General features: G+C 47.6%; 2 protein-coding genes across 2 annotated transcripts in view; one reads left to right on the top strand and one right to left on the bottom strand.

Moving 5' to 3' along the window:
• LPCAT3 (lysophosphatidylcholine acyltransferase 3) overlaps window positions 1-10,333 on the top strand; it is a 39,531-nt gene extending 29,198 nt beyond the window's left edge. The window contains exons 2-13 of the mRNA XM_044228511.1: window positions 3,782-3,889; window positions 4,596-4,702; window positions 5,328-5,421; window positions 5,592-5,629; window positions 6,053-6,231; window positions 7,040-7,148; window positions 7,904-7,990; window positions 8,090-8,256; window positions 9,075-9,222; window positions 9,301-9,459; window positions 9,570-9,698; window positions 9,947-10,333. Coding sequence (XP_044084446.1) covers window positions 3,782-3,889; window positions 4,596-4,702; window positions 5,328-5,421; window positions 5,592-5,629; window positions 6,053-6,231; window positions 7,040-7,148; window positions 7,904-7,990; window positions 8,090-8,256; window positions 9,075-9,222; window positions 9,301-9,459; window positions 9,570-9,686 — 1,313 coding nt within the window. The 3' untranslated portion in view covers window positions 9,687-9,698; window positions 9,947-10,333. The remainder of the gene's footprint in view (window positions 1-3,781; window positions 3,890-4,595; window positions 4,703-5,327; window positions 5,422-5,591; window positions 5,630-6,052; window positions 6,232-7,039; window positions 7,149-7,903; window positions 7,991-8,089; window positions 8,257-9,074; window positions 9,223-9,300; window positions 9,460-9,569; window positions 9,699-9,946) is intronic.
• Window positions 10,334-10,539: 206 nt separating this feature from the next.
• Window positions 10,540-17,394, bottom strand: EMG1 (EMG1 N1-specific pseudouridine methyltransferase). Its single transcript, XM_044228514.1, has 6 exons — window positions 17,125-17,394; window positions 12,069-12,170; window positions 11,820-11,961; window positions 11,379-11,437; window positions 11,150-11,299; window positions 10,540-10,811 (listed from the first exon to the last, which is right to left on the bottom strand). The coding sequence occupies exons 1-6, from the start codon at window positions 17,290-17,292 to the stop codon at window positions 10,698-10,700; spliced, it is 735 nt and encodes a 244-aa protein (XP_044084449.1). The 5' UTR covers window positions 17,293-17,394; the 3' UTR covers window positions 10,540-10,697.
• Window positions 17,395-17,453: the final 59 nt, after the last annotated feature.

The raw sequence follows: 17,453 nt of genomic DNA on the forward strand, positions 1-17,453 counted from the left end.
GATCACAAGGTCCTGGGATCAAGTCCTGTGTCTGGATCCCTGCTAGTCGAGGTCTGCTTCTCCCTCTGCCTTCTGCCCACCCTGCTTGTGCTCTCTCTTGCTCTCTCTGACAAATAAATAATCTTTAAAAAAAAAAAAAAACAACTTTATAAAACAAACCTCTGTTTGTTTAAGAAAGACCATAACCCCTAGTCAACAGGCTTAGAATTTTATTCGCAGGACCTAGTACAGACTGCTGCTCTGCCTTAGGATTTTTTATAAAGCAGTCTTTCTTTCTTTTTTTTTTTTTTAAAGATTTTATTTATTTGACAGATACAGACCGCAAGTAGGCAGAGAGACAGGTAGAGAGAGAGAGAGGAGGAAGCAGGCTCTCCCCGCCGAGCAGAAGAGCCCGATGTGGGTCTCGATCCCAGGATTCTGGGATCATGACCTGAGCCGAAGGCAGAGGCCCCAACCCTCTGAGCCACCCAGGAGCCCTAAAGCAGTCTTTCTTAACCTTGGCTGCACATCACCTTCCCTCAGACCTACTGAATCAGACTCGAGGGCAGGGAATGAGTGAGGAGGTGCTTTCGTTGGCTCTTTTTTTTTTTTTTTTTAAAGATTTTATTTGACAGCGAGAGAGAGAACACAAGCAGGGGGAGTGGGAAAGGGAGAAGCAGGCTTCCCTCTGAGCAGGGAGCCGGATGTGGGGCTCAATCCCAGCACCCTGGGATCACAACCTGAGCCCAAGGCAGATGCTTAACGACTGAGCCATCCAGGCGCCCTTTCTTTGGCTTTTAAAGATTCTTCTGGGGACTACAGCCGTTATATTAAGCACTGGCTCCCACAGAAAAGCCTTAAGACTCAGAAACAGCTTGTAGGATAACACTCTCCTCAAAACAGCACATCCCTGCGGGGCAGCCAGGCTCGAGAGCCCGCTGAGCTGAGCGGCAGCCAAGACCAAGGTTTGGTGTTTACACACTCAAAATCAGCTCTGGGTTGTCCCAGCAACTCACCCGGCACAGTTCCTTCTTCCTCTCTGCGGCTTCACCCCGGGCTTTGCTGTTCTCCGTGATGATCTGTGTTTTTGGTAACCTGGCCTCCTGCCTTCTCATTTTCCTGCCAACCGCTCCATCTTCTGTGTTTACTAGCATACACTAACCCTTCAGTTACCTTTGTGGAACCCAACAGCCCCCATCCACCTCCCGCATATACCTGAAAACTAGAGAAAAGGGCCTTGAGGGGCCAGGACAAATGTCACCAGGCCTGTGCCCTGCATCTGTAAGGAAAGCACACAAGACTCTTGCTCTTAAATATTTTTTTTAACACCTTTAAAACATAGTTATGATTTCTAAGGGATGCTATGGTAAATTAGACATAGGGAAAGGAACTGTCCTTGGCAGGCACACAGAAAAAGCTCAGGAAGTGACTCCTGATCCCTGAATAGCGAGGAAAGGAGCATAAAAGCTCTAAGAAATGGATACAAGAACTCAGAATGCGGACAGTGGAGCGCCCACAAGGGTGAGAGCAAGCAGGTTTACACACCTCGGTAGGTCATGACTATACTGTAGAGTAATTATGGCCCAGATCCCCAAGAAAATATTGAATTATATTCAAACTTCAGGAAGCAGAGTAGTATGTGTTGTGTTTTTTATTTTTTTGTTTGTTTTGTTTTGTTTTTAATTTCAAACATTCTAAATGGTTTTAGGGCTTCCAGTTGGTCAAAGGTCCTCGGGCCTAAAGGTAAACTCTTGGCTGTGTAGAACTTACTTACCAGTACTCTAGATATTTAAGATCTACCCTATTTTTTTTTTATAAGATTTTATTTATTTGTCGGAGAACACAGTCAGGGGGAGTGGCAGGTAGAGGGAGAAGCAGACTCCCCACTGAGCAGAGATCCTGATGTGGGACTTGATCCCAGGACCCTAAGATTATGACCTGAGCTGAAGGCAGATGCTTAACCAACTGAGCCACCCGGGCATCCTGAGATCTACCCTGTTTATTGCTTCTATTCATTTATACCCCTGTGGGCGCCTGGGTGGCTCAGTCAGTCAAGCATCTGCCTTCGGCTCAGGTCATGCATGATCCCAGGGTCCTGGGACAGAGGCCACTGTCATCAGGCTCCCTGCTCAGTGAGGAATTTACTTCTCCCTCTACCCCTGCCCCCTTGGGTACATGCTCTATCTCCGTCGAATAAAATCTTTAAAATAAAATAAAAAGCAAAAGATTTAAGGCTATCAGACCCTATTCTATATACTTTCTAGTACCTGGCTCTGGTTCCTGCCAAATTTCTGCCCATGTGATATATAATGAGACTCAATCCTATTTCTTTGCTCATTTGTTTGACTGTGAAGGGATCATAGATGCCTCCCTCTCCCTTGAGCTAGTATTCCTATATCGCTTCATCTCAGCTAGCGAGAAAATAAACTGTTCCATGCCACCTCCTCCCTCATCAAATGCTCTATAAGCAGAATACTGGACATACAGTAGGCATTTAACAAACGTGTGTTGAATGAATGAGCCGGTGATACACAGAATATCTGTAAAATTAACTACTTGCCCGAAGCTGTAAATTTGATAAAGAGCCTAGCCCACAGTGAGAACAGCAGTCCAAGAACATGGGCAGATCTTGGCACCAAGGAGATCAGATAGTTGATACACTGTTACGTGAGGGGGGAAAAAAAGCATAAAACAACAAACAGGATACATAAATACCCAGGCTATGTTGGTAAGTAAAAAAGTATGAGAAAACAGACTATAAGCACATAGGCCAATATGTAACACAATTATCTATCTTCTTATTCACCTGATAAATAATTGAGCATTTTCTCTGGGTATAACACTTTCCTGAGCATTATGGAGGTCACCAAGCTCCCCACCTTATTGCCCGTGAAAAATTAAGTGCAGTCTATAATTTGACATCGAGAATTGCAGCAACTGTAATCCATGAACACTATTTACGCAGTGTTGGGATAGGTGAGGTGTCCTTCCAGAAAGACGCAAGGATTCTAGTTCTTTGCACACACACACACAACTGCCATAGGGGTGTTGCCGAGCACAGGAGCCAGACTTCTTGCTAGAACACTGACTAGGAACATGTAGCAAAACCTCAGAACAGGCTCATTGTAGTTGAGGAATACCAAATGTTATTGACCCTTTTTAATCCAGCAAGCTGTCTTTTGCCCGCTTTCAGCCCAGCCCGAGATAACCCTTGTAGTTCAGTCATGGCCCTGGGATCTTGCTGGGACCACAGCTGTAGATAACATTTTTCCAGGATATTCATACGGAGTCATAACACAGTTAATGTCCAGACCTCAGTAGGTGAGGAGTACGCAAATGTATACGTAGGCAGGAATCCGACTTTGCAGCCTGGCATGAATTTACTTTTGTCCTCTTAGTAAGCTGATCTTATTCTGCTAACAGATGAGATAATGAAATAAGATAGATCATAAAGGTGTAAAATAGTGTCCCTGGGCATCATTAGGCACTCAAAATAATTCCTTGAATCATTTAGAATAACACAAGAGAAAATTCCTAACAATATTTAATTGGCTATAAGGAGCACCTAGTCTGGGGACCCAGTTTTGTACCGACTCCATGTAAAACTCCTATCTTCAGTTTTAAAGTTGTATTTGTAAAGAGACTTCTGATTCTTGGGGATGCCGTTACCGTCTCTGCCAATGTCCACAGAATGTATGGGTTTTCCACTCTGGGCTGCATTTCATGCCGGCTAAACTTCTAAGACAAAACCAGGAGGGCATCAGGAATGGGTCACCCTCTCACTGATTTTTTTCCCCTCTAGGTTACCCCTTGGCTGTGTTTTATCGGCGTTATCTTTTCTTCAAGGACACCTACCTCATCCATCTCTTCCACACCTTCACAGGCCTCTCAATTGCTTATTTTAACTTTGGTGAGTAAACTCAGCAGTGGCATCGCGATTGGCCAGAACCCGGGAAGGAGCAGACTTGAACAGAATTTCTCCAGAGAATCCGATGGGTAGGGAAGTTATAATGCTGTGCTTGCTGAAAGAGGGTTCGTGTGTGCAGGAACAGCTTAATTCGCCTCTTCCGGACATTCCTCTCCCAGATGATATTTTGAGAGCGGCTACCTCGGCCGGACCCCATCATTTTCTCGCCGGCACTGTCCGCTCATCAGCAACACCCCTTTAGCCCAAACATTCAGAAACTCAGTAACTCCCTGCCAGTCCCTTCTATTGATACAATTCATTTCCTTCCCTTCCTTCAAAACATGAGTCTCTTTTTACTTTTTTTTTTTTTTAAAGATTTTATTTATTTATTTGGCAGAGAGAAAGGTCACAAGTAGGCAGAGAGGCAGGCGGAGACAGGGGAAGCAGGCTCCCCGCTGAGCAGAGCGCCTGATTCGGGGCTTGATCCCAGGACACTGAGATCATGACCTGAGCCAAAGGCAGAGAGGCTTAACCCACTGAGCCACCCAGGCACCCCATGAGTCTCTTTTCAAAGAAAAAATCCTCACACCCAAGTTTCTTCTGTAAATTTTAAATTCTCCTTGTGTTTAGAAGTTTCAGGAAGGGTGGGAATGCAAAAAAAACAACCCCGACAACCACAGCCTAAACTGCGCTCCCCTCTGCCTTGCAGGAAATCAGCTCTACCACTCCCTGCTCTGCATTGTGCTTCAGTTCCTCATCCTCCGACTAATGGGCCGCACAGTCACTGCCGTCCTCACTACCTACTGCTTCCAGATGGTAACCGCGCCACCCCCTGGGCAGGCTCTGATGGCGGGCTGCTCAGATCCGCAGCTACAGCGGACAGCGATTCAGGGGAGCAGGGAGGTCAGGGACTGTGGTGCAGCAGAAGTGAACTAGGAGATCCAGTTTCTAGTCCTTTCTCCCGGCATCACTTTAGCAGCCTGACTTCAGAGAGGTCACTTTTCACAGGAACCAAGTGTCTCATCTGCACACAGCAGGGCTGAGATGTTACCTGTGTCCAAGGAGGGGCACCAAGCTAAGCCCCTTTGCACAGGGCTGGGCCACTCGGGTTCTTTGGTGCTGACTGGGCTTAGCCCAGTTGGCTGGCCATGAGGGGTGTCGCTTAAAGGCAAGACAGGAATTCAGCTTGGAATGAGCCATGGACTCTAAGCTCTGAATTCTCCATTCTGCCCTCATTTTGCCAAGAAGCCTTGAGCAAGTCTCTTCCCCTCTGTGGGTTCAGTTTCTTTCATTTTGCGGTACATAAATAAGCCTTTAAGGAGGAGATCAGGAGAAAGGAAAAATGAAAGAATACAGTGGGTTTCAGAGCAGGGAGAAAATAAACCCTAGCAGGAGCAGGTGATAGAATTAAGTTCTTCCTTCACCACCCCCACCGCACCAGGCCTACCTTCTTGCCGGATATTATTACACAGCCACTGGCAACTACGATATCAAGTGGACAATGCCACATTGTGTCCTGACCTTGAAGCTGATTGGTGAGTGCTGGCTCACTGCCTTCCCCATTTACACCTAGGCTCCTCCCCCGTCCCACCATAAACTTTCTTGCTCTGGGTGCCGTCTGGTCTGCTCCTGGCTACACTCAGTCCACAGGCCACATCCTCAGTGCCCTCCCTCTGCTCTACCCACACCTTCTCTCTCTGCTCAGGTTTGGCTGTTGACTACTTTGACGGAGGGAAGGATCAGGTAAGTACCCATTCCTCCGCAGAGAGGTTAAGGAATGTAACCAGAGGGAAGGAGAAAGGCTGTTGCTACCAAAAGACTGCACCCAGATGCCAGGAGCAGAGCCTCTCGCCCCTGCCCAGCCTGTGTGAGTTCTGTTCAGAGAGCACTGAGCAAGGATCAACAAACCTAATTTCCCCGGATCCCGCTCATGCACAAAGTCCAGAGATCAGTGCCAGCCTGGCATTTGGAAAAGCAGCAGTCAACTGTTGCTAAGTTACCCCTCATTTCCATGTGAAGCGGCTCCTCTTCCCCATACCATGCCCTCAAAGAGACGGCTATCTGAAGAAGCCCGGTTTTGTGGGTACAAGGGTGGGGAACACATAGACTGGCTCTTGAGGGGAGATGCAAGGCTATCCTGAACCATTCATTCTCTTCTTGGCATAGAATTCCTTGTCCTCTGAGCAACAGAAATATGCCATACGGGGTGTCCCTTCCCTGCTGGAAGTTGCTGGTTTCTCCTACTTCTATGGGGCCTTCTTGGTAGGACCCCAGTTCTCAATGAACCACTACATGAAGCTGGTGCAGGGACAGCTGACTGACACACCAGGGAAGATACCAAACAGGTAAATCCCCCTCTTGGTCCAGACCTCTGTATAGGTGTCTCACCTTATACAAAGCCACTTCTAGACGACTTCCAGAAGGCCAGCCCTGCCCGAGTTCTCCAGCGTGGCCCAGGCCACAGCAGGCGCAGGACTGTTGAAATGGGTACTCTGTTCCTGCTCCTTGTGGCCAGCAGGTCCTTTTCAGCTGACGCTACTTCCAGCCATCCATTCTGACCCGCTAGTACAGACATAAAAATTCACTTTTATGCCACAGGATTTTGCCTGAACAGCCATGTCCCTGCCTTCAAAACCCATTTTCTCTGTTTTTTGGGGGGCAGGGATGTTAAATATATGAAAATATGTATATATGTATGTACATACACACACACACACACACACATGCGTACACATATCGGAGTAGAAAATTGAAGTTACCAGAAAAATCCCTTTCCTGATAAGTTGCCTGGCCTGTGGCTGAGCCCTGATTCAGCCAGGGTAGGAAGGAGCAGATTGAGAATCGAGCATTCTCCTGTCCTCCACCTTGGCCCTTCAGGCCGTGTAGCCAGAGGAGGCTGGCGAGGCCATACAGTCCCACAGGCTCGCACACACTGCTCCCTTGTCACGCTGCCCTACCCCGGGACTGGCGGGCTCCTGCGTTAACCATTCCTCAAAGCCAGCCACGTTGAGCTGCCTCTCCCTGACACGGACTGTTGGCTTGGCACCAAGAGCGCCTTGTCCCACACACTCTGAAACACTCCTCTGCGTGATTAAGGTCAGAGGGTGAAGGGACGAGGCTCTGCCCACTGTGACCCTGCTTGTTCCTTTCCAGCACCATACCTGCTCTCAGGCGCCTGAGTCTGGGCCTTGTCTACCTAGTGGGCTACACTGTGCTTAGCCCCCACATCACAGAAGACTATCTCCTCACTGAAGACTATGAAGTGAGTGGTGACTGGTGCAGCAGCCGCATGGCCGCGTCCGAGTTAGAAATGAACTGGCAAGGATCCCTGTAGCTAGGCGAGAAGTGGGTAACACCATCGACAAATGCATGTTGGTTTTGCTCTTAGATCTGGGAGAGTTGGTGTGTCCATGCCAGCCGGGCCGGGACATGTTCATCAGCCAGCACTGAACGACCTTCGCGGGCACAGGGCTGTGCCAGGTGCACGTTGAGCAGCCCCTCCCCTCCCTCGGGAGCAGCTCGTAGCTTGACGTATTGCAGCCAGGGACTCCTTGGAGCCTAGTAGCTTCCGGTCCTCTCCAGCCTGTTTTCTTCTCTTGATAGATTGGGGGCTTCTAGGGAATTCAAAAACCAAGGGAGGGGGAAGTGCTGGCTTTTGCTCCTGCCCAGCTGAAAGGCTTGCAGCAGCTCCCTACGCACTCTGGGTAGGTTTGTCTCTTAAATTAACATTGACCGTGGATATCTAAAAAGTCCCTTAGTACTTGGTGTCCCAAATGCTCGGTGCTTTAGAAAGTTAGGGAAGAGGCTGTTTCTGGGACTCTCCAAAGAGAAAGGCGAATGGATGTCCGCTGGGTTCCCTACGTCTTCCTCTTACTTAGCCTGTGCGAAGGGCCACCCAGCAGACTGCCAGGTGGATGCGCGGCGGTCAGCCACGCGTGCGGAGAGGAGGAACGTTGAGGGAAGTTTGCCTTACCCGGGGAGCATCCCTAACGCGCGGCCGTTCTTCCTTCTCTCAAGAACCACCCTTTCTGGTTCCGCTGCATGTACATGCTGCTCTGGGGCAAGTTTGTGCTGAACAAATACGTCACCTGTTGGCTGGTCACAGTAAGTCACAAAATGAAAGCGGGTCCTCATTCAACAAGCTGGGGGGCGTTGTGGCAAGGAGCGTAGCAGGAACGCTCATGGAATTGCTCCTTTCCTCAGGAAGGAGTGTGCATTCTGACGGGGCTGGGCTTCAATGGCTTTGACGAACGTGGGAAGGCACAGTGGGATGCCTGTGCCAACATGAAGGTGTGGCTTTTTGAAACGACCCCCCGCTTCACTGGCACCATCGCCTCATTCAACATCAACACCAATGCCTGGGTGGCCCGGTAAGCCACTGACAGGGAGGTCTGGGCCCTAGCTCCTCCTCCCTCTGCTTTCCCAGATTTGAAGGTACAGATGTACTGTCCATCTTTTCCCACTCTGCATAGAGAACCTCCAGTCATCCTCACACCCACACACTCGTACATAGTTTTGTCCCTGCTCCCATCCCCCCAGAACCCATTCCTGTCATATCTGTAGGACACAAGCAAGACCCAGACATGCCTTGAGTTTTCTGTTTATTTTTTAGAGAGGAAGAGAGGGAGGGTGGGGTGAGACAGAAAGAGAAGGAGAGAGAATTTTACACAGGCTCCATGCCCAGAGCAGAGCCCAACACGGGGCTCAATCTCATGGCCTCAGATCATGATCTGAGCCAAAATCAGGAGTCATATGTTCAATCGACTGAGCCACCCAAGCGCCCTAAGAAGTGCCTCGAGTTTTAATGCTACTTCTGCTACCCACTGGTTTTATGTTCCTCGTTGGCGTTGTTAACTTGTCCCCACTGCACCAGTGGGAGCCGCGCTGGAGTTGGTCTGTCCTGCCCGAGGCATAAGTGTGCAGCAAGCACCTGGGCAGCTATTGACAGAGTGGCTTGTCCTGGCTCACCCGGCTAAGCTTGAGGCCTGTTTTCTGTCACCGAACTGAGCTGGAACTTCTCCTTTCATCTCTAAAGCTAATCCGATGGCACTGCCTCCCTTACCGGGGTGGCCCCGAGCAGGAGCCAGCCACCACCACTGCACACCTCGGGGCGCTAGGAAGCCAGAGGCAAGATGGCGGCGGTGCATAGACTGGTCTGAGGCTCATCCCCACCCACCCTTTTCTCTAGTTACTTCTTCAAACGACTCAAGTTCCTTGGAAATAAAGAACTATCCCAGGGACTCTCATTGCTCTTCTTGGCCCTCTGGCATGGACTACACTCAGGATACCTGGTCTGCTTCCAGATGGAATTCCTCATTGTTATTGTGGAGAGACAGGTAGGCCTGAAGGGTGGTGTATGAACGGGGACTATGAGAAGGGGCCAGACACTGATGACCTCTCCGCTCACTCCCCAGGCTGCCAGCCTCATTCAGGAGAGCCCAGCCCTGAGCAGGCTGTCTTCCATTACTGTCCTCCAACCCTTCTACTATTTGGTGCAGCAGACCATCCACTGGCTCTTCATGGGTTACTCAATGACTGCCTTCTGTCTCTTCACATGGGACAAATGGTTGAAGGTAAGTGAGGGCCTACCGGCAAGGACAGGGGAGGAGGTGTCACTGAGAGCTCAGGCAGTAAAGGATAATCCCTGCCCTGTGTCTACCTCAGTGGCCTTTATCTCCCCCAGGTGTACAAATCCGTGTATTTTATCGGCCACGTCTTCTTCTTGAGCCTACTCTTCATATTGCCTTATGTTCACAAAGCAATGGTGCCAAGGAAAGAAAAGTTAAAGAAAATGGGATAATCGGTTTCCCCGGTGAGTAAATACCGCAATGGCAAAGCTAAACTACCAAGTGACAGGACAGAGCACTAGATTGGGGCTAACAGGCAGGGAGTGTGGGACATCTGGAAGAAATCCCAAGGCAGCCTGGCTTCTCAGAAACCCAGCGTGGGGCATGGACTCTTTGAACTTGGGCTTGCCAGATAGAAGCTGGAAGGGCTGTAGACCAGGCACTAGAAGGAGGGCCTCTGACCAGCCTGCCCATCAAGTCTCTTCTCTTGCAGGTGGCCTAGAGCGGGGCTGGTGCAGAGATGTTCCCTTTCCACAGCACTCCTGCGCCTCAGAGCACAGAACAGAGAAGCCAGGGGGTGGGAAGACATGGTACTGCAGCCAGCCACGCCTCCACCTGGGGCCAGAGGGGAAGCTCTCGTGGGAGGAGCAGAGGGCCCTCGTCTCCCCTCGGGGCTCCCCCATGCACGTTGCCTTATCTCTCCCCCTCTAGCCAGGATCTATTGTGTTTTTCTTCTGCCAATTTACTCTGATTGTATATGTGCCGTTACCACCAACCCCCCCCATGGGGGGGAGGGAAGGGTACCAGGCCCAACCTGCTCCACTTTTTTCTACCTTGGAACTGTACCAGATAAAATCACTTCTCTTTGTTCAGTTTTTCACTGCTAGCCCTGCTGACTGCTTTCTTACTGACAATTCTCTGCGCCCGCCCCCCATAGCTGAAGTAAGCAGGGCTAGCTCCTGGCCCTGCCTGGAACACGGCTACAAACACTGTAACCTCACCTCTTTTCCTGAAGGCTGAGGAGAGTCGCCAGTTCACACCATTAGCTGCAGCTCATTTTAGAAACCCTCAAAGAACAGCCAGGTCTACAAGAACAGTATTTATAGGGTAAACAAATAGCAAATGTACAGCCTCGTGTCCCCAAGCCCCCACTGTCTCAATGCAAAAAGTTCCCCTCTGAGCAGTGAGCTGAAAGCAGGGTGGAGGGATGGCCACAGTCTTTGCCCCAGAACAAGGCGCTACTGTCAGATGACCCCCCAGACTTCTTCAAAGGCTGTGGTGAGTTTTGCACAGGTGAGGGCTGCAGAAAGGGGGTAGTTGCTGATGGACACCATCTTCTCTGTATACTCCACATTGACCTAAAAGAGAGAAAGACTTCTGTGTGCTGGCTGTCACTCTCTTAATAGGGGAAGCCCTTCTTTGGGGCAGGAAAAACACAGCTGAACTAGTATTTCGCAGAGCTATTTAATACCAAATTTGTACAAAGGATAAAGAAGGTCCTGACTTGTCACTGTCAAAAATATGCCAGTGGCCCTCAAAAGATACAGCCTAGGACAGGACAAGGAGGCCCCACTGGTCTCCCAGTATCGTTCTCACCCTGTATTTCCCAAGGTCCTCAAAAAATGCCAGCTGTTCTTAGAATTCTATACGAAGCCTCAGCTCTATGAGGAATCCAAGAGTTGAGCCCGGATCTTACCTGGCCATGGGCAAAGGCCCCCACCACAAAAACAATAGGGTCGCTGCTGGGTACCAACTCTCGTACATCACTGACGACCGGGATGGAGAAAGAAGTGCCAATCTTCATACATCCAACTGGAAAGTGATCTGATACTGGATTCTTAATTACCTAAAGAAAGAAGGGGGGCGGGGGAATCAGCCCCAGAAACAGTCTCAGAACCCCCAACCAGTGGGGACCAATACCTCACCTTCAAGAGCTTCTGGGGCCCATCAGCTGCTCGAACACTGAGTTTGTGTAAAAGCTGAACTGGGAGAGGGGAAAGAGAGTTCAGAGCTAGGTGGTAACCCCATTTCCTCTGCCCAGAAATCTAACCAGAAAAACCCATAGTTAAAGTTGGCTCCCTATGTCCTTCACATCCACACCACGGTCCTAAAAATGTTCTGAACGAGCAACTTTGAGCACAGGACTAGCTGGATGACTGTGAGTTCCAGCTCCCTTCTTCACTCAGCCAGGAACCCATGCACACCTGGGAAGGTAATGAAGAGCCCCTCCCTGTTCTGGTGTCAGACATGTTCCCCACTCCCCACCCCACGCTTAAAAAGTTCACATTTCATTTATCCCATGTCCCCTTCCTCCCTTCTTCACTAACGCAGGGTTCATTCCGAACGTTAAGTCCTAAAGCTCTCACCCATGAGGCCACAAAAGCGGTCAAAGGTTCTGGGAATTCGAGTCTGGGGGTTCACTTCAATCAGCACGTTCTTCTGTGTGTGGATATAAACCTGCAGCAAGCCAGCTCGGTTCAGGGGACTGTCCATCAGCATCAGTAAACTCTGAGGGAGGCAGAAACTGAGGCTTAGTTCAGACTGAAGAGAAGCAGCAGCTGCCGGATCTTCTGCCCAGAGGTTCAGGGGGTGGCCAGCTCTGTCCCTGGAGTTACCTGGTGAGCTATGTCTGGTCTCACTTCCCCAGGGTCCCGTCCGTTCTTCAACAACACAGACTTGTGCTTGTCACAGTTGAGTAGCTCATATGTCTTCCCTACCTAAAGAACAGGGACCATGACAAAAAGTAACATAACCTTCTTTTACCTAGACTAGTGGTTCTCAAAGTGTGGTCCCCAAATCAGCATCCTCATAATCGCCATCTAGGAACTTGTTAGACAGTCAAATTCTCAGGTCTGTTCCAGATCTCCTGAATCAGAAACTCGGGAGATGGAACCCATCAAGCCCTTCAGGGGGTTACTATGTGGCCACTGACCCTTTCTCCCCTCCCACCGTAACTGTTCTTAGAGGGAAAAGGAAAGAAGGACATAGCCTGTGGTTTGACATGCTCTAAACTTCTACACAACAAAGGAAACCAACAAAACAAGGCAACCTTGGGAATGGGAGGAGGTATTTGCAAATGACATATCTGATAAGGGGTTAATATCCAAAATCTATAAACAGCTTGCCTAACTCAGCACCAAAAAACAAGCAATCTGATTCAAAAATAAGCAGAGAACCTGAACGGGCATTTTTCCAAAGACCTATAGATGGCCCATAGACACATGAAAAGATGCTCAACATCACTCTTCATGGAAAGGCAAATCAAAACCACAATGAGATACGTCACCAGCCAGAATGGCTAGTATCAAAGACGAGAACTCAGTGTTGGTAAGGATGTGGAGAAAAGGGAGCCCTGGTGCACTATTGGTGGGAATGTAAATTGGTGCAGCCACTGTGTAAAACAGTATGGAATTCCTCAAAAAATTAAATATACAAGTATCATACAATCCTGTAGTTCCACTACCATAGTTACCCAAAGAAAATGAAAATAGTAATTTGAAAAGATCTACGCAGCCCTGTATGTTTATTTCAGTGTTCTATTTACAACAGCCAAAATTAGGAAGTAACTCAAGTGTCCCTTAATAGATGAATGGAAAAAGATGTATACTGAGGGGCACCTGGGTGGCTCAGTCAAGCGTCCAACTCTTCATTTTGGCCCAGGTCATGATTCCCTCTTCCTCTGCCCCTCCCCTCTCACCAGGTACCTGTGCACTCTTTCAAAAACGAAAAAAGCATATTGAAGAACAGTGGTTTTATATGAAACCACATGTCCCACATGAAACCACATGAAGACATATGAAACCACAAGTTCCTCAAGTATCAAGCACAAAGCCAGAAATAATCCTGGAATAATAGGGGCATGAGTGAGGGTGGGATGTTATCCTGGGAACTCCTGTGTACGCTAGAAAAGTCAGCAGCTAGAAGTGCAAAACTAAAGATCCAGTCTGATCTATAGCAGCTAAAAGAAATAATTGCAAATTGCAATTTGGAGTCAAGGAGTGTTAAAACAGTCGATAAAAAGTCTTAAAAACATACCATTAAATAGAAATGCCAGATTTGAAAGGCTATATTTTCTGTGCATCAACATAACATTGGTATATGTTTGGGAACAACTTCAGATATGTAACTAACTAACTGAAATGACAAAAACGTCAGAGTAAGCACAGGAAAAGAACAAAGGACCAAGAACTACCTCCGTGGGACAATCTTAGTTACCAAAGAAGAACCTCTTGAATAGAATAACCCAGTTTCTACCCAGTAGTTATAACTAGGGGTTTTGTTCTTTTAATGAAATAGAGATGAAAACGGTACATGTAGTAACCATGGTAGGCAATGGTTTATGAAACTTCTGGTATCTTACAGTTGCCTGTGTGTACCCGCTCACAATGTAATTTTTTAAATTGTGGTTTGTGGTTAATAAGCTTGAAAACCACTAACTAGAGTAATCAGAGAATGAACATATGTATATTCATTTCCTATAACAGGTACTGGAGATATAAGCATTTTTTTTTAAGATTTTATTTATTTATTTGTCAGAGATCATAAGTAGGCAGAAAGGCTGGAAGAGGGACAGGGGAAAGCAGGCTCCCTCCTGAGCAGAAAGCCTGACATGGAGCTTGATCCCAGGACCCTGAGATCATGACCTGAGCTGAAGGCAGTGAGCTTAACCCACTAAGCCATTCAGGTGCCCCAAGATATAAGAATTTTTAGAACCTTATTCCCTGCCCTCATGGATCCTTCTAGTAGAAGAGACATGAAACCACAACCAAATTTTGATGAATATTATAAAAGAAAAGTGAACCACTGGGTTCATTAAAGGATTAAAACAGGAAGGCCTGAGGTGCCTGGGTGGCTCAGTGGGTAAAGCCTCTGCCTTTGGCTCAGGTCATGATCTCAAGGTCCTGGGATCAAGCCCTGCATCGGGCTCTCTGCTCAGCAGGGAGCCTGCTTCCCTCTCACTCTGCCTCTCTGCCTACTTGTGATCTCTGTGTGTGTGTTTCTCTCTCTGTGTCAAATAAATAAATAAATAAATAAATAAATAAATAAATAAAATCTTTTTAAAAATATAAAATGAAGAAATAAAACAGGAAGGCCTGATTTATACCAGGAAGGGAGTCACTTCTATGAGGAAATAATATTGAAACTAGTAACTGAAGAATGAACAACAATAATAGACTCAATAATTGTTAAATGAATGAACATTAAGAATTAATGAAGCAAAGAACTGAGTAAAGGGGGCTTCCGTTAAGAGAACATTATGTGTAATGGCCTTAAGATATCAGAGAACTTCGTGCTTCCACAGAGTTTAACAAAGGCCAGTGAGTCTCCAATATAAGGAACAAATGGGAGAGAAGAGGCCTAGCTAGGCTAGCACAACAAGGTAGCAGCACAAGGGAAGGAAAAGATAACAGTACAGATGTCGGCTAGCTGTGGTCACCCCCGGAGTACCGTTAATGACAATTTGACCAAATTCTTCCAGCATGCTCTAAGAATTTTAATTTGGCTATGACCTTTTCAACTTCTTTTTTTTTTTTTTTTAATTGACTGTATAAGTGAGGCATGGGAGGGGTTGGGACACAGGGAGAGGGAGAGAGAGAATCTTAAGCAGGCTCCATGCTCAGTGTGGAGCGAGATGCATTTTATGACCCTGAGATAGTGACCTAAGCAAAAATCAAAGAGTCAGATGCTTACCAACTTGATAAAGAACCTAGAATCAATAACAATAGTAGTAATTCCAAGTGACAGACATTATTCTAAACTCTTTACTGATACTATCTCCTTTCATCCCCTCAACAACCCAGTAAGGTAGATATTATCATCCCCATTGAACATATGAAGAAACAAGAGCCCCTTGTGTTTACATGACACCCAGAATTAATGGGCTGGAAATACAGCAAGCAATTAAGTGAGGGATGAATATCAGATCCTATAATTAGAAACATCGTTACCTAAGAAAAATGGGGGGGGGAGGGCAGGCTTTCTAGACTGCAAGCTTAGTATAGTAAAAGTGGTTGAAGTAAAGATGGAAAAGAACCACAGCATACATTACTATCAAAATAATACTTCCAGGGCGCCTGGGTGGCTCAGTGGGTTAAGCCGCTGCCTTCGGCTCAGGTCATGATCTCAGGATCCTGGATCGAGTCCCGCATCGGGCTCTCTGCTCAGCAGGGAGCCTGCTTCCCTCTCTCTCTCTGCCTGCCTATCTGTCTACTTGTGATCTCTCTCTGTCAAATAAATAAATAAAATCTTTAAAAAAAAAAAAAAATACTTCCAGGGGCGCCTCGGTGACTCAGTAGGTTAAAGCCTCTGCCTTCGGTTCAAGTCATGGTCTCAGGCTCCTGGGATTGAGCCCCACATCAGGCTCTCTGCTCTGCAGGAAGCCTGCTTCCTCCTCTCTCTGCCTGCCTCTCCACCTACTTGTGATCTCTGTCTGTCAAATAAATAAATTAAATCTTAAAAAAAAAAGATGGGAAAGGCCAATAAAAATAAATTTAAAAATAGTAATACATCCAAAGCACTCAAAGTATTAACCCCCACCTTATAAACTGAGGACAAACTTGTTTTCCGAATCAAGATCACAGGCTTAAGTATAAAAAAACAAGATTAAGGGTTGCCTGGGTGGCTCAGTGGGTTAAAGCCTCTGCCTTTGGCTCCGGTCGTGATCCCGGGGTCCTGGGATCCAGCCCCACATTGGGTTCTCTGTTCAGTGGGGAGATTGCTTCCCTCCCTCTCTCTCTGCCTGCCTCTCTGCCTGCTTGTGATCTCTGTTTGTCAAATAAATAAATAAAATCTTTAAAAAAAAAAAACAAAAAACAAGATTAAAACCAAAGTATGACTTATAAACCAGGGCTATTTTTTCTAGGCTTACTCACTGGACAAGTTTAGATCTAAAGGGTAAGAGAAATCAAGAGACTGAGAACACTGCACTTTTAAGATTGGGAATTGCTGATGTATTCAGGAAAACGGCCGCATGACGGTTAAAAACAAAAAAAGACTTAAAAGATAATATGACCGGGACGCCTGGGTGGCTCAGTTGGTTGGGCAGCTGCCTTCGGCTCGGGTCATGATCCCGGCGTCCTGGGATCGAGTCCCATATCCAGCTCCTTGCTCGGCAGGGAGTCTGCTTCTCCCTCTGCCTCTGCCTGCCATTCTGTCTGCCTGTGCTCGCTCTCTCTTCCTCTCTCTCTCTGACAAATAAATTTAAAAATCTTTAAAAATAAAAAAAAAGATAATATGACCCAGTGTTTCCAAGTGGATAGTAAATCTAAAGGAGGGTGGCAACAAACACATGTAAACGAAATAAAACACAAAGTCCTGACAAGCAAAAGGGTTGAGCGAACTGAGCCGCACCAACTACTTTTCTCCTTTGTTTAATAGCTTGTCTTAAGATATGGGACGACCCGATGGACAAATCTCCTCTCCCCTCCCCTTAGATGACTTTATCACAGAATCCTAGTAAATCAATAGGTAGCCAGACGGGACAGCTGCGGTGGGATTCAAGAAGGATGAAATTAGAGTGATGCCAAGCCGGGATCTAAAACCAAGAGACAGTAAACTACGCCACTCTTCCTCCAAGACGATGTTTCACTCTGCCTCCCCATCCACTTTGACGCTCAACCCTCGGGGTCCCATCCTATCGATCTACTTCTCCACTTCCTTGTCCCAAATTACCTTGACTGTCTCCAGACTGGCCCCTTCCAACACCACAATAAGCCTTCGTCCTCCGATCTTGTTTCCCGCCCCGAGTCGGGGCCGCTTGGGAGCCACAGCATCCCAGCCCTCTTCCTGATCCCCACCGCGCCGTTCACGAGGTTGGAATCTGCCATTGGGCGCAGCCATCTTGCCACCGGACCGGAAATTGCGCTAAGGTCCTTAAATTAAACCTCCGGCTGGTCCTAATCTTAAACTTTCTTCCTGCTGCCATTTTGAAAGTGGGCACTCGGAAATGGCAACAGCTAGCAGCTTCGCGCTACTGAAGCTCCTCTGGAAGGGCAGAGTTC

This window comes from Neovison vison, chromosome 12, assembly GCF_020171115.1.
Source record: "Neovison vison isolate M4711 chromosome 12, ASM_NN_V1, whole genome shotgun sequence".
In the NCBI taxonomy this organism is placed as follows: domain Eukaryota; kingdom Metazoa; phylum Chordata; class Mammalia; order Carnivora; family Mustelidae; genus Neogale; species Neogale vison.